The sequence below is a fragment of the Chlorocebus sabaeus genome, chromosome 20, assembly GCF_047675955.1.
Source record: "Chlorocebus sabaeus isolate Y175 chromosome 20, mChlSab1.0.hap1, whole genome shotgun sequence".
NCBI classification, from domain to species: domain Eukaryota; kingdom Metazoa; phylum Chordata; class Mammalia; order Primates; family Cercopithecidae; genus Chlorocebus; species Chlorocebus sabaeus.
The window spans coordinates 125,651,790-125,664,084 of NC_132923.1; the positions used below are offsets into that span (position 1 = coordinate 125,651,790).

Here is a 12,295-nt window from a genome sequence, read left to right on the forward strand (position 1 = left end):
AAGATGAGTGTTCCCATTACTGACCCGCAGAGTCAGGGGAGGAGACCAAAAACCTCTTTCAGATGAAACAGTTTAAACTGAGCTTTCTGGATGGTAATAGATAATTGATACTCTTCCAACATCTGTAAGACATTGTACTTGAAGTGCTGGTGAACCATCTGCCCACAAATGACCCCCACATCTCCCACCCTCAGACCTGTTGAGTGTAACTACCTTTTCCCTTTGTTTTCTCAGCATTAATAATAAGCTACAGCAGCCGGAGGCAGCGGCCGGAGTGTTAGAATATGCCATGAAACACTTTGGAGAACTGGTAAGCACCTCATTCTTTTTGGAAAAGCAGGAGGTAGAGACTTGGCTAGGGAGGTATAGGTCCTGACCTTCAGAAAGTTACTTTCCTTTTCTGATTTTTCTCCAATTCATGCCAGTCTGATGCTGACTTACCTATCTTCAGGATGAAAGAGATAAACTATGTCTGTAGGGACTCTATTTCAGCTGAGATAAATCATGAGGGTAGATTTGAATATGCAGTAAGCACTGATTTTATCAAACTCTTAGCATGTGCCTGGCCCTTTGCTAAGTGTTTATATGCTTCATCTCATTTGGTCCTCACAACAGTGCTATGAAGTGGTTACTGCTGTTATCACATTTTACAGATGAGGAGACTGTGGTCCCAGCAGGTTAAGAACTGGTCTGAGCTGACAGAGTGAATAAATGACAGAACCAGGATTTGAACCAGGGCAGTCTGACATTAGAGCCAAGGCATTTGCCCCTGATCTGAGTTATATTTGTGGGAGCTTGCATTGTGTCTAGGCCATGGTTAATCCTCATTAGATACTTAGGAAGACACCATGGCCAGTTCTTTAGAAAATATATGCTATAAGCCGGGCGCGGTGGCTCACGCCTGTAATCCCAGCACTTTGGGAGGCCGAGGCGGGCGGATCACAAGGTCAGGAGATCGAGACCATGGTGAAACCCCGTCTCTACTAAAAATAGAAAAAATTAGCCGGGCGCAGTGGCGGGCGCCTGTAGTCCCAGCTACTCGGGAGGCTGAGGCAGGAGAATGGCGTGAACCCGGGAGGCGGAGCTTGCAGTGAGCCGAGATTGCGCCACTGCACTCCAGCCTGGGCGACAGAGCGAGACTCCGTCTCAAAAAAAAAAAAAAAAAAAGAAAATATATGCTATAAGGCCGAGTGCAGGGGCTCATGCCTGCAATCCCAGCACTTTGGGAGGCCAACGCAGGCAGGTCACCTGAGATTGGGAGTTCAAGACCAGCCTGACCAACATGGAGAAACCCCGTCTCTACTAAAAATACAAAATTAGCTGGGTATTGTGATGCATGCCTGTCATCCCAGCTACTCAGGAGGCTGAGACAGGAGAATCACTTGAAACTGGGAAGCAGAGGTTACAGTGAGCTGAGATCACGCCATTGCCTGGGCAACAAGAGCGGAACTCCGTCTCAAAATAAATAAATTAATTAATTAATTAAATGCATGCTATAATTAATATCTGACATTGAGGGATTTTTGGGTTCATTATTGCTTACATAGCTGCTTCCCTACTGCCATCTTTGGCCTACCAGTATTTAAAATGTTTCTGTTATTCTTTGTGGTCTTGGCAGGGCATTTGATAACTTCTAAAATATATAAAGCATCAACTTAATCAACTTAGCATTGAATTCCTGGAAGGTCAAGAAGCTCTAGGTCCATATATTTGATGAGGAACCTTTTATTAGTCTTGTAGGTCGCTTACTGTGGTTTGCCTTGATCAGGAGCCCAGGATGTTAAAGTGAGAAAAATTGTGACTGTTTAACAGGCTTTTGTTTGATCATCCAGCATTTTGCCTCACAGAACACCTAGTAAATTAGAATGAAAGTTTTAAGGGAATCTTTTGCCACCTTTAGCACATATTATCTTTTTTCTTTTTTTTTTTTTTTTCCAGACAGACTTTTGTTCTTGTTGCCCAGGCTGGAGTGCAATGGCACGATCTCGGCTCACTGCAACCTCTGCCTCCTGGGTTCAAGCGATTCTTCTGCCTCAGCCTCCCTAGTAGCTGGGATTACAGGCATGCGCCACCACGCCCAGCTAATTTTGTATTTTTAGTAGAGACAGGGTTTCTCCATGTTGATCAAGCTGGTCTCAAACTCCCGACCTCAGGTGATCCTCCCACCTCGGCCTCCCAAAGTACTGGGATTACAGGCGTGAGCCACCGTGCCCAGCCTTAGCATGTATTATCTGTAACTAGACTAAGACAACATTACTCCAGATGATGGCAAAGTAAAAGAACTGTGTCTCATCCATCCTTGCCGCAATCCTTGTTTGCAGAGAGAAGTAAGTAGGGCGAGGGGGCACTTAATGTACTCCACCTAGATCAAGATGTTCTCTCCTTTGATATCCTTAGAGCTTAGATGCCAGTAAGTGCTGATTGAGACAAGGACTCCTCAGACATCTGGTATTCAGGTGATCTGCCAGCAGATGGTTTATACCCTGTACTCAGAATGCCAGCCTTCAATGAAAGTTTCTCCATCTTCAGGTTCCAAAGGTGGCCATTAGCTCTAGGATTATTGCTAAACCCGTGGTGGATTTTCTGTTATATTTAGGTAGCTGAATCATATTAAGCTTGACAATGGTTTGCTTTTTCTTGGCAGAGCTGGTGCTTTCTCAGCACAATTTATGTAACAGCAATCTCATTAGAATTTTGTGTGATTCATTGCTTAAACCTTATAGTTTCTGCAATCTATTGCAATTCAAAATATCCTGCCCTCTAATTGACCCACTCCATATGCTGCCCCTCTCCCCTCTGCTTGTTCATGCTGAGTGTATGCCACACATTAGTCACCAGCTCTTTTTTTTTTCTTTTCCACCCAGTATAGAAATTTGAAATGAGAAATTTACCAGTGCTTTTAAATTTTACGCTGTTTTTGTAGTCTGTCTTTTCTGAGTTTTCTATTTTGTATTTAGGCATAATAGGTATTATTTTGGACAGGCTTGAAAAATGAAGTTGAGATAGTTTGCCTTACATGGAGCCAGATATGCCCATTTTGACAAACTCCACTGATGTTGGGCAAAGACTTCATGGCAGCAAAATTAGTCTAGGGGCAGCAGAGGGCACCGGCTCTGCCAGAAAGAACCAGATGGGGGGAAGTAGGTACAAGAGAACAATCTCCAGCATAAATGACCTCTTTTCAGAGGTTCAAGAAGAAAAGGTTATTTTAGACAGCTTAGCGGAGTAGTTGTTAGTCTACATACTGTACAAACATCAGTTTTATTTAGAAAGGGGAAGAGGGTAATGGGAGAAACTAGTGTGGGCCCTGCATTATATCATACAAATTTCACTGCAGAATTATATTGTTGTTAAAGAAATCCCTAGAGAGACACTACCCTTGCCTGTGCAAAAATAGTCATTTATTGAGCTGATGATGAAGCAGCCCAGGAGAGAAACTGAGATGGAGGGCACATAAAATAGTCTCCTGATCATTTAGAGAGTCATAGTCTGTAACTTTCAGACTGTAGCACCTCCTACTCACGTGGACAACACCCAGTTTCAGCGTGGCACACCATCTGCTAGGGTAATGCAATCCCTCCTTTGGCCCCTGACACTGGTAAACCTGCCAAGCACTGAGCAGGAGAGAACATTAGATGGGAGACTCTAGAAGAATAGGGGAAAGACTTTCCAAAAAATTTTAAATGGTGGTGTTATATTTTAAATTATTATTTCCTGAAAGTTTAAAAATGCATTAAGAAATGCAGAGAATCAAGAGCTTTAAAAAAGTGAGTTGTTCTCCTCCAGCAAACATGCAGATGAGGCCTGGTCTTTCTGGCCCCATCAGGAAAGCAGCTGCCATCCCTGTCAAGTAGCCCAGTGTCAGCACTCCAGCAGATCGGAGCGATGGCATCTTTGCAGCAGCTCTGGTGCTGTGGTCGGCGTTTTCTGCTAACCCTAAATGATTTCCCCTGTCCTCATGTCCCCACATCCTGGTGTGTTCTGATGACCCATGTGTCTGGGAAGGAAATAATGGGGGAGGAGTATGGCCTGACATCTGCTGTCAGATAATCCCAGAATCATTCTATCCATGTGCCAAGGAACCAGCATTTCCACCTTCCCCGAACAGCACTCCTCCAGATTGTCTGAAGTTCTTTTTAATCCAAGCCCAGACATAACTGATAGGTGACGTGTCATGCGTACAACATTTCCATGGAAAGAGAGTATGTAGATTAAAAAATGTGATCCCTTCTCTTCACCTCACAGCAGTCTTCTTTCTTTCCCATGCGACAGGAGATCCAGGCTACCTGGTATGAGAAACTGCATGAGTGGGAGGATGCCCTGGTGGCCTATGACAAGAAAATGGACACCAACAAGGATGACCCAGAGCTGATGCTGGGCCGCATGCGCTGCCTCGAGGCCCTGGGGGAATGGTGAGCTTCCTAGGATGATGGCATGCGTGGCTGCCAGAGACTTCATCACTTTGATCTTTGGATTTGAAAGGAAGGCTTCCCCCAAACGGAGTTCTCACTTCAGACTCATTTTCTTCCACTCGATACTTCTCAGAAATCATCTTTCACTTTTGGTGTTTTTCTCTCTCCATTCTATCTCAGCTACTAAGTAGCAAGGCCTTCACTTAAACTTTACAATGTTCTAGGACAGGACAGCCTTAGGGGTGCTCCTGGGATCTACTTCTCCTGTGTACTCTTCTCATCTTTACTGACCCAGTGAAGAGGTCATATTCTTACTTGGCAACCTTGATTTTTTAAATTAGCTCTTGCAAATGCTTTTAGGAAAGAACAGTGACTACCCTCTTCAGGTGCTTCATCTATATCAGATGCTTACTGTGTGTCCAGCACTATGCCAGGCTCCAAGGAAACAAAAGACACAAGAAAATAGGCCTCTCCTTTGAGGTTGATGAGACAGGCACATTAACAGAGGGTTATTATAGCCTGAGAGGATGTTGATAATGGTATGAGCCATGCTACCTTGAAAGCCCAAAGGAGGAAACGGGGTGATCTTGCAGTACTTCCTGGAGGAAAGACTGAGAGTTAGGAGACAGGTAAAGGAGAAGGGAGTGGGGAGACAGGTACTCCAGGTGGAAGCAACAATAATGCGTAACTGAGAACATTTAGCTAGGTTTTGATTTGGAGAGTTGCTTGGGAATGCTGAAGGAAAAAAATGGCCTCCATTCTGTTTCCAGCAACAAGTACAACTTTTAAAAAATAGTTAAAATAAAATGCTATATTATCATTGTTAAACTCTTTAACTGCAGTTTTAAATGACTAAAACAGGCTGAGTGCAGTGGCTCACACCTGTAATCCCAGCCCTTTGGGAGGATGAGGCAGGCAGATCATTTGAGGTCAGGAGTTTGAGACCAGCCTGGCCAACATGGCGAAACCCCGTCTCCACTAAAAATAAAAAATTAGTTGGATGTGCTGATGCAGGCCTGTAATCCCAGCTACTCGGGAGGCTGAGGCAGGAGGGTCACTTGAACCTGGGAGGCGGAGGTTGCATTGAGCTGAGATTGCACTGCACTCCAGCCTGGGTGACAGAGCGAGACTCTGTCTCAAAAAAATAAATAAAAATAAATAAAAAACAAAAAATAAATGACTAAAAGTGCCATGCTACCTCCCGACTAGTGGATTATCCCAACTTTCTCTGGAACATGATACTTAGGGTCCACTGTTCCTTCATTCAGCTAGTAACTATCAAGTGTGTATTCATTGCTAATATCTATGCCAGGCCCTAGGGACACAGCTGTGAGCAAGACAGTCACAGCCCCTGCATTTCCAGCTTACAGGATAGACAACCAGGCTGTCGTAATACATTGTGATACCATCAGTAAAGAAGCCCAGGGGGCTGTGGGTAATAGGAAGCACCCTAATCAGCCTTGGAAGATATCAGGAGGAAATGATATCTAAGTTGGACCTGTACAGTGAGGAGCACAGTATGGGGGATTTTTTTTTTTTTTTTTTTTTTTTTTTTGAGACAGAGTCTCACTCTGTCGCCCAGGCTGGAGTGCAGTGGCGCGATCTCCACTCACTGCAATCTCCGCCTCCCGGGTTCACGCCATTCTCCTGCCTCAGCCTCCCGAGTAGCCGGGACTACAGGCGCCCGCCACCACGCCCAGCTAATTTTTTTGTATTTTTTTTTTTTTTTTAGTAGAGCAGGGTTTCACCGTGTTAGCCAGGGTGGTCTCGATCTCCCGACCTTGTGATCCAACCATCTCGGCCTCCCAAAGTGCTGGGATTACAGGCGTGAGCCACCACGCCCGGCCTGGGGGATTTTTAATAGGCCTTTTTGTTCAGATTCTTCTCTGTGACCCCCGTCTTCAGAAATAAGGATGTTCCTTTCCTCCAGGTATAGGGAAGGCACTTCTCACAGGAGGGCCTTATGACCTCCTTCAGGGGAGGGTCAAAATATTTTTCCTAGATGTTATGACCTGCTTCAGGGGATAAGGGCAGGGGGTAGTCAGAGTAATTTTTTTTTTTTTTTTTTTTTTTTTGCTGCCATTTTCTTAAAATATTCAGTATGCCAAGGTACCATATTTCAGGGTAGTATATTCTGACCCCCATCACAAGGATGTACATTGACAGTAATGTGCTGTTTATACCATTTTGCACTCTGCTGTTTTCGCTTAAGTCTAGGCCACTGTTCCGTATCAGCATCTACAGAGCTACTGCCTCATTTTTTTAATAGCTGTGTGATATTTTATCATATCAATAAATCGAGTCTATTTAATATAGGCAAACTTTTATTTGTTTAGACATTTCTACCTTGGAAAGTTTAAGAATATTGTACAAAATCAAAGTAAGCCTTCTAAAAGAATGATCTTTCACTACATGCAGTCTTTCTGTACTACCTTAGCCTCCCTCGTAGCTGGGACTACAGGCACATACCACCCAGTTGGCTAATTTTTTAAATTTTTTGTAGAGACAGGATCTCACAGTGCAGTCTAGGCTGGTTTTGAACTCCTGGGGTTCAAGCCATCCTCCCTCTTTGGCCTTCCAAAGTGCTAGGATTACAGGTATAAGCCACTGTATGCAGCCTTTTTTTTTTTTTTTTTTTTTTTTTTAAGAGGCAGGATTTTAATCTATCTCTCAGTGGAGTGCAGAGGTGTGATTATAGCTCACTATGGTCTTGAACTCCTGGACTCAAGCAATCCTCCCGCCTCAGCCTCCTGAGTAGAAGGAACTACAGAAATGCACCACCATGCCTGGCTAACTTTTTTAAATTATTAAAATTATTTTTTGTAGAGATAGAGTCTCACTATGTTGCAAAGGTTGGCCGTTATTTCTTAATATAAAGTTATTACTACATCCCCAAGATAGAAGATGTTATAATGTTTTGCATGAAAATTTAATGTCAGTGAATTTAGCCTTAGGCATTGGATCATATATATATAGAGAGAGAGATAATACTCTAAAATTATTTGAAAGTGGCTTGTCTGATTTAACCATCATTAAGAAGATTCAAAAGTGTTATTTATTTTTATAAATTAACATTAAAAGGCTGGGTGTGGTGGCTGATACCTGTAATCCCAAAACTTTGGGAGGCTAAGGCGGGCAGATTGCTTGAGCCCAGAAGTTTGACACTAGTCTGGGCAACAACAACGACAACAAAAACTCCATATTCATTTACCTCAATAAGTTGAGGAAGCATATCCTTTCAAATCTGCTTTATTCATTTATGTAACTAAAGTTGCTGCTGCTGTTGTTTTTAGTCCAACAAGTATCTAAAGCTGTATTGTCCAATATGGTAGCCTCTAGCCATATGTGGCTTTTTTTTTTCCTTTTTGAGATGGAGTCTCACTCTGTCACCCAGGCTGGAGTGCAGTGCTGTGATTTCAGCTCACTGCAACCTTCACCTCCCAGGGTCAAGTGATTTTCCTGCCCCAGTCTCCCGAGTAGCTGGGATTACAGGCGTGCACCACCTCTCCCGGCTAATGTTTGTATTTTTAATAGAGATGGGGTTTCGCCATATTGTCCTGGCTGGTCTCAAACTCCCGATCTCAAGAAACCCACCTGCCTCAGCCTGCCAAAGTTCTGGAATTACAGGCGTGAGCCACTGCATCCGGCCTTATGGCTATTTTTAAATTAAATAAAATGTGAAATTCAGTTCCTCAGTCATACCACATTTTAGGTGTTCAGTAGCCACATGTGGCCAGTGGCTGCTATATTGGACAGTGCACATAGATAACTTTTCCATCATCACAGAAAGCTCTACTGGACAACACTGATCTAAGGCAAAAGAAAAGTATGTTAATAAGAATTAGCCACATCATTTCAAAAACAGTTTTTCTACTTTCAGATCAGCTGTCATATAATCATATCTTGTTATGGGAAAGATAAAACGGGATGGAAGTGTTCTTAAAATTCAACTCTAATCAATTCCTAAAATACTTAAGTGTTTGACTGTTGCCATTGGATTTACATATAAATATCACAGCCTGGCATTCAAAGTCTTTCCTATTGTGGCACCAGCCCGCTTGTTCAGCACATTTCTCAATGAACCCTTCTCTCATAATCTGAGCTCTGGCCAAATTATTCACTTTTCTCCAAATCCCACATTCATTTGTTCCGTTCTTTGAATTGCCCTCTTCTTCTGCTCCTTTTTCTACTTTTGAAATCCTCTGCACTGTTTCTTCCTTCTCGAAACCTCTCCTGGCCCCTTCCCCTTCTACTCCTCTCCTTTCACATTAAAGAGGACCACTTTTCCTAGCTGGGTTAGTAGGAACAGATTGGATGCATTGGAAGAGACTTGTGATGTGGTTTCCTGCAGTTCCTTTGTGTTATAGTTGAAGAAACTGAGGCTCACAGAAGTTGAGATGACCAAGCTGAGTGATACCGATCTCCTGATACTGCCGTTCTCAGTCCCAAATACCTCTGATCTCTTGGGTTCTTTCGAGTTTTATAATTATCTATAAAGCATAAGTGGCTAGTAATGCTGACCAAAGGATTTAAGAATGTGGGAGACTAAAAGAAATTTTAAAATGAGATGAAAGAAGCAGAATATTTTTCCTGATCATATGCAGGTTTCTGATACGGTTTATTCAGTCAACTGTGTTTAGAGTACAATTTCTAAATTTATTTTGTGCGTATATCCTGAACATGCCTGAGGCAGATGTTCGTCAGAGGTGGCATCCGGAATGTCCTGGAGTTACCAGTGAGCAGAGACCCTTCCCGTTTTCCCTGTGCTTGTCTGCCTCCAGGAGGCTGTGAGAGCTAGGCAATCCCCACCCGCCGCCCCGCCCAGCCCTATGGTGCGGACAGCCACACCTGTAGCCAAAGTGAACTAAAGTGAACCCCCTCCTCACACTGTTCCCACAGAGCCTCTAGTCACTGAGAACAGATTCCTCGGGAGTGAGATCATAGGCCTTCAACCCTAAGAGGAGCCATGGAGCCATTCCAAATGAAAGAATACTTCCTAAACTTTTTGTTCATTTTAAATCTTCAGGGACCATGCTAATCTTCTCTATATCGTTCCAATTTTGTATCGTTCCAATTTTAGTATATGTGCTACACTTTCTGCGTTTTTTGCCCCAACACTAGGTGAGAAAATCAAAGTCCCAGAGGGTGCACCTTTTACCCAGTCCTCCCTGTGTGTAGTAAAAGGTATCAGAAAGCAACAACTATCCTAGTTGTTGCCCCATAAACAGTCTCGTGTTTTTTATTTATTTGGTTTTGCCCCCCACCCAACCGCCTTTGAGAGGCAGGACTCAGTATATTCTGCGTTATTTTTTGTAACAAATGTTTGTGGAAGAGCAGAGCTGTTGTCTGTGTACTGACCAGGTTCTGACAGCTGTTCCCACACAGCTACATGGTGAAGGCAGTGCGAGGTTCACTGCTAGGGCTTGCCTTTCCGAGTTGCTGTTCCTACGTTGCTCCCTGCTTTGTCTCTTGTAACAGTTTGTGGGATTTCAGCACTGAACTTGCTTCCTGCTCTAGATGAAAAAAAAAATTACATCCTTGGTCCTGTGGCACAGAATCAGCTGATCCTAACAAAATAGTAGAGGAAGGCTGAGTTAGGAGGGACAGCTTGCATGGAGGATGCATTCATCCAAGTTACTTGTGTTCACCAGCTGTAAATTTTGAATTATAGAATTGGAAGGACCATTTGGAGATCATGCAGCTTTCTCTCCTACCTCTAGTCAGGATCGTTATAAAAATACGCTGTGCAGATGAGCTGTGCCTCTGCTCTAAGCCAGTGGTTCTCAAACTGTGGCCCCTGGTCCAGCAACTTTGGCGTCACATAGAAACTTGTTACAAATGCACATTCTCAGCCCCTACCCCAACACTAATGAGTCAGAAACTCAGAGAGTGGAGCCCAGCCATCTGAAGGAGCCTTCTAGGGAATTCTGATACACTTCGTTTGAGAACTACTGCACTAAGGGAACCCCTAGCAGGGCCTAGGAGTGAAGATTTATAAGTCTCAGTGGCAGGAAACCAACACAGAGGTTTATCCTGCTCCCGTAATGGAGCTTCAGTAAGTGTATAGGGCATCATGGCCACCAGTTCTTCTTTTTGGTCTCAGCTCTGTATTGAGCCAGAGTGCTTATGTCCCTGGTTCCCTTGATCATGTGCCAGAGAGACGACAAAGTTAATATCCGCCGTACTGCAATGCTGGATAATGGCCCTGAGTACCTCTCCTGACATGGTCCACAATCAGCTTCTTGGTGAGCTCAGCCTAGATTCCTTCTGCAGGGATTGACTTCAGCCTCTTTATCCCTGCCCTCCTCCACCACCTTAGAGTAGAGAGCAGCTCATGTTCCATGAGGCTTCTGACCTGGGCCACTTAGAACTTGTGCCCTTCCTCGTGACTACACCTCCAGTGCCAAGTTAAATCATCCTGCAGCATGTCTTTCAGAAAGCAGGAAAAATTAAGGAGTCTCCTAGCTGCATCTTGAAACTCATATGAAATCAAGGGCTCGGATTTGCATAATAGCAGAGTTTATTTCTTTTTATTGAGAAGCGAAACATGAGAGGGAGTTTCAACAGTCAATAGCAAGACCTTATTCTAGGGCTTCCGCATTCTCTTTGTTTGTTGGGGTGTCTTAAGCACCATTTATATCTCAATATCTCATAGTCCTCCTTCACATTCAGTTAATTGTGCAAAATTCTGAGAATAAGCAGCATCTAGCTTTCTGTAGATGTGACCATTGTAGAGCCTTTCTTCTGTACAGATTGATTTCATCTGGGTTTCATTTCAGACTGAAACCATTTGTATAATACTTTTAGGAGCCAGTTCTCCCTATAGCTTTGAGCCCAAAATGAATGTCCAGATGCGTCTCTTCAGATTGCCTTCTCTGTAGGCCTGCCAAAGGGAAAGAGCCCAGAATTCTTTGGCATAGGAGAGAAGTTATTTAATATTTATGAAGGGAGCCAGATGTTCAGGACATTTCATATCACAGAGTTAGACATGGTTCCTATCCTTGATAAACTCACCCAGACAAATTATGAACACTAGATCATAGAAACAACAAATAGCCCATTCATTATCTATTATGTGACCTGGTAGAATGTGCTTTTTTATTAAAGGGGTCCAGTTCCTGTGTAGTCCTCAACTAACCCAAGGGGCAGGAGAGGAAGATTGGTAGTTTAAGGAGATTTGGATTAATCTGACTGTATAATTCATTTCCTTCAGGGGTCAACTCCACCAGCAGTGCTGTGAAAAGTGGACCCTGGTTAATGATGAGACCCAAGCCAAGATGGCCCGGATGGCTGCTGCAGCTGCATGGGGTTTAGGTAAAGCTTCCCTCACAGGCACTCCATCAAGAATGGGGTGAGTGAGGCTAGGGGCTCGCATCAGAAGAGTAAGGCGCTGGCTCTAGGTGGAGATCCAGGTCTGTGGAAGTGTAAAAACAGTCTGTATCCACCTACTTCTACACCTTTCATCTGTCCTTTCTACCTGATGATTTTTATGAACTTGTTGGACATGGGGAAAATTGGATCTTCGTTGGAAGGCCAAGGAAAAGAGTGCACAAAATCAAAATTGAGATTTAGTGGGTGAGAAATATACACTTAGCACACTCACACAGAATACTGATGCCAGATGCTTTTCCCCATACACCAAGCCATTGTCAGCAGACACCAATGGGGTGTCAGGTAGTTTATTTCTGACACTGTCTACTTGGAAATAGCATCAGATCCCACAGGTTAAGGGCTCACCCCAAAATACTGCCCCACTTCAGATGCCAATCACAAGTTCCAGGTTGTGACTTGTGTTTCTCACTGACCAGCTGTAAATCAGGGTTAACATAACTCTCCTCCACAGGTGTGATAATTTGGTAGGACAGCGCACAGAACAAAAGGAA

General features: G+C 43.7%; 1 protein-coding gene across 2 annotated transcripts in view; it reads left to right on the plus strand.

Moving 5' to 3' along the window:
• The window catches only part of MTOR (mechanistic target of rapamycin kinase), a 151,745-nt gene that overhangs the window by 95,960 nt on the left and 43,490 nt on the right, over positions 1-12,295 (plus strand). For both annotated transcript variants that reach the window (XR_012089784.1, XM_007980575.3), the window contains exons 29-31: positions 235-310; positions 4,273-4,412; positions 11,626-11,726. Coding sequence is in view for 1 of the 2 variants with exons in the window: in XM_007980575.3 (XP_007978766.1) it covers positions 235-310; positions 4,273-4,412; positions 11,626-11,726 (317 nt within the window). In the remaining variant the exon portion in view is untranslated. The remainder of the gene's footprint in view (positions 1-234; positions 311-4,272; positions 4,413-11,625; positions 11,727-12,295) is intronic.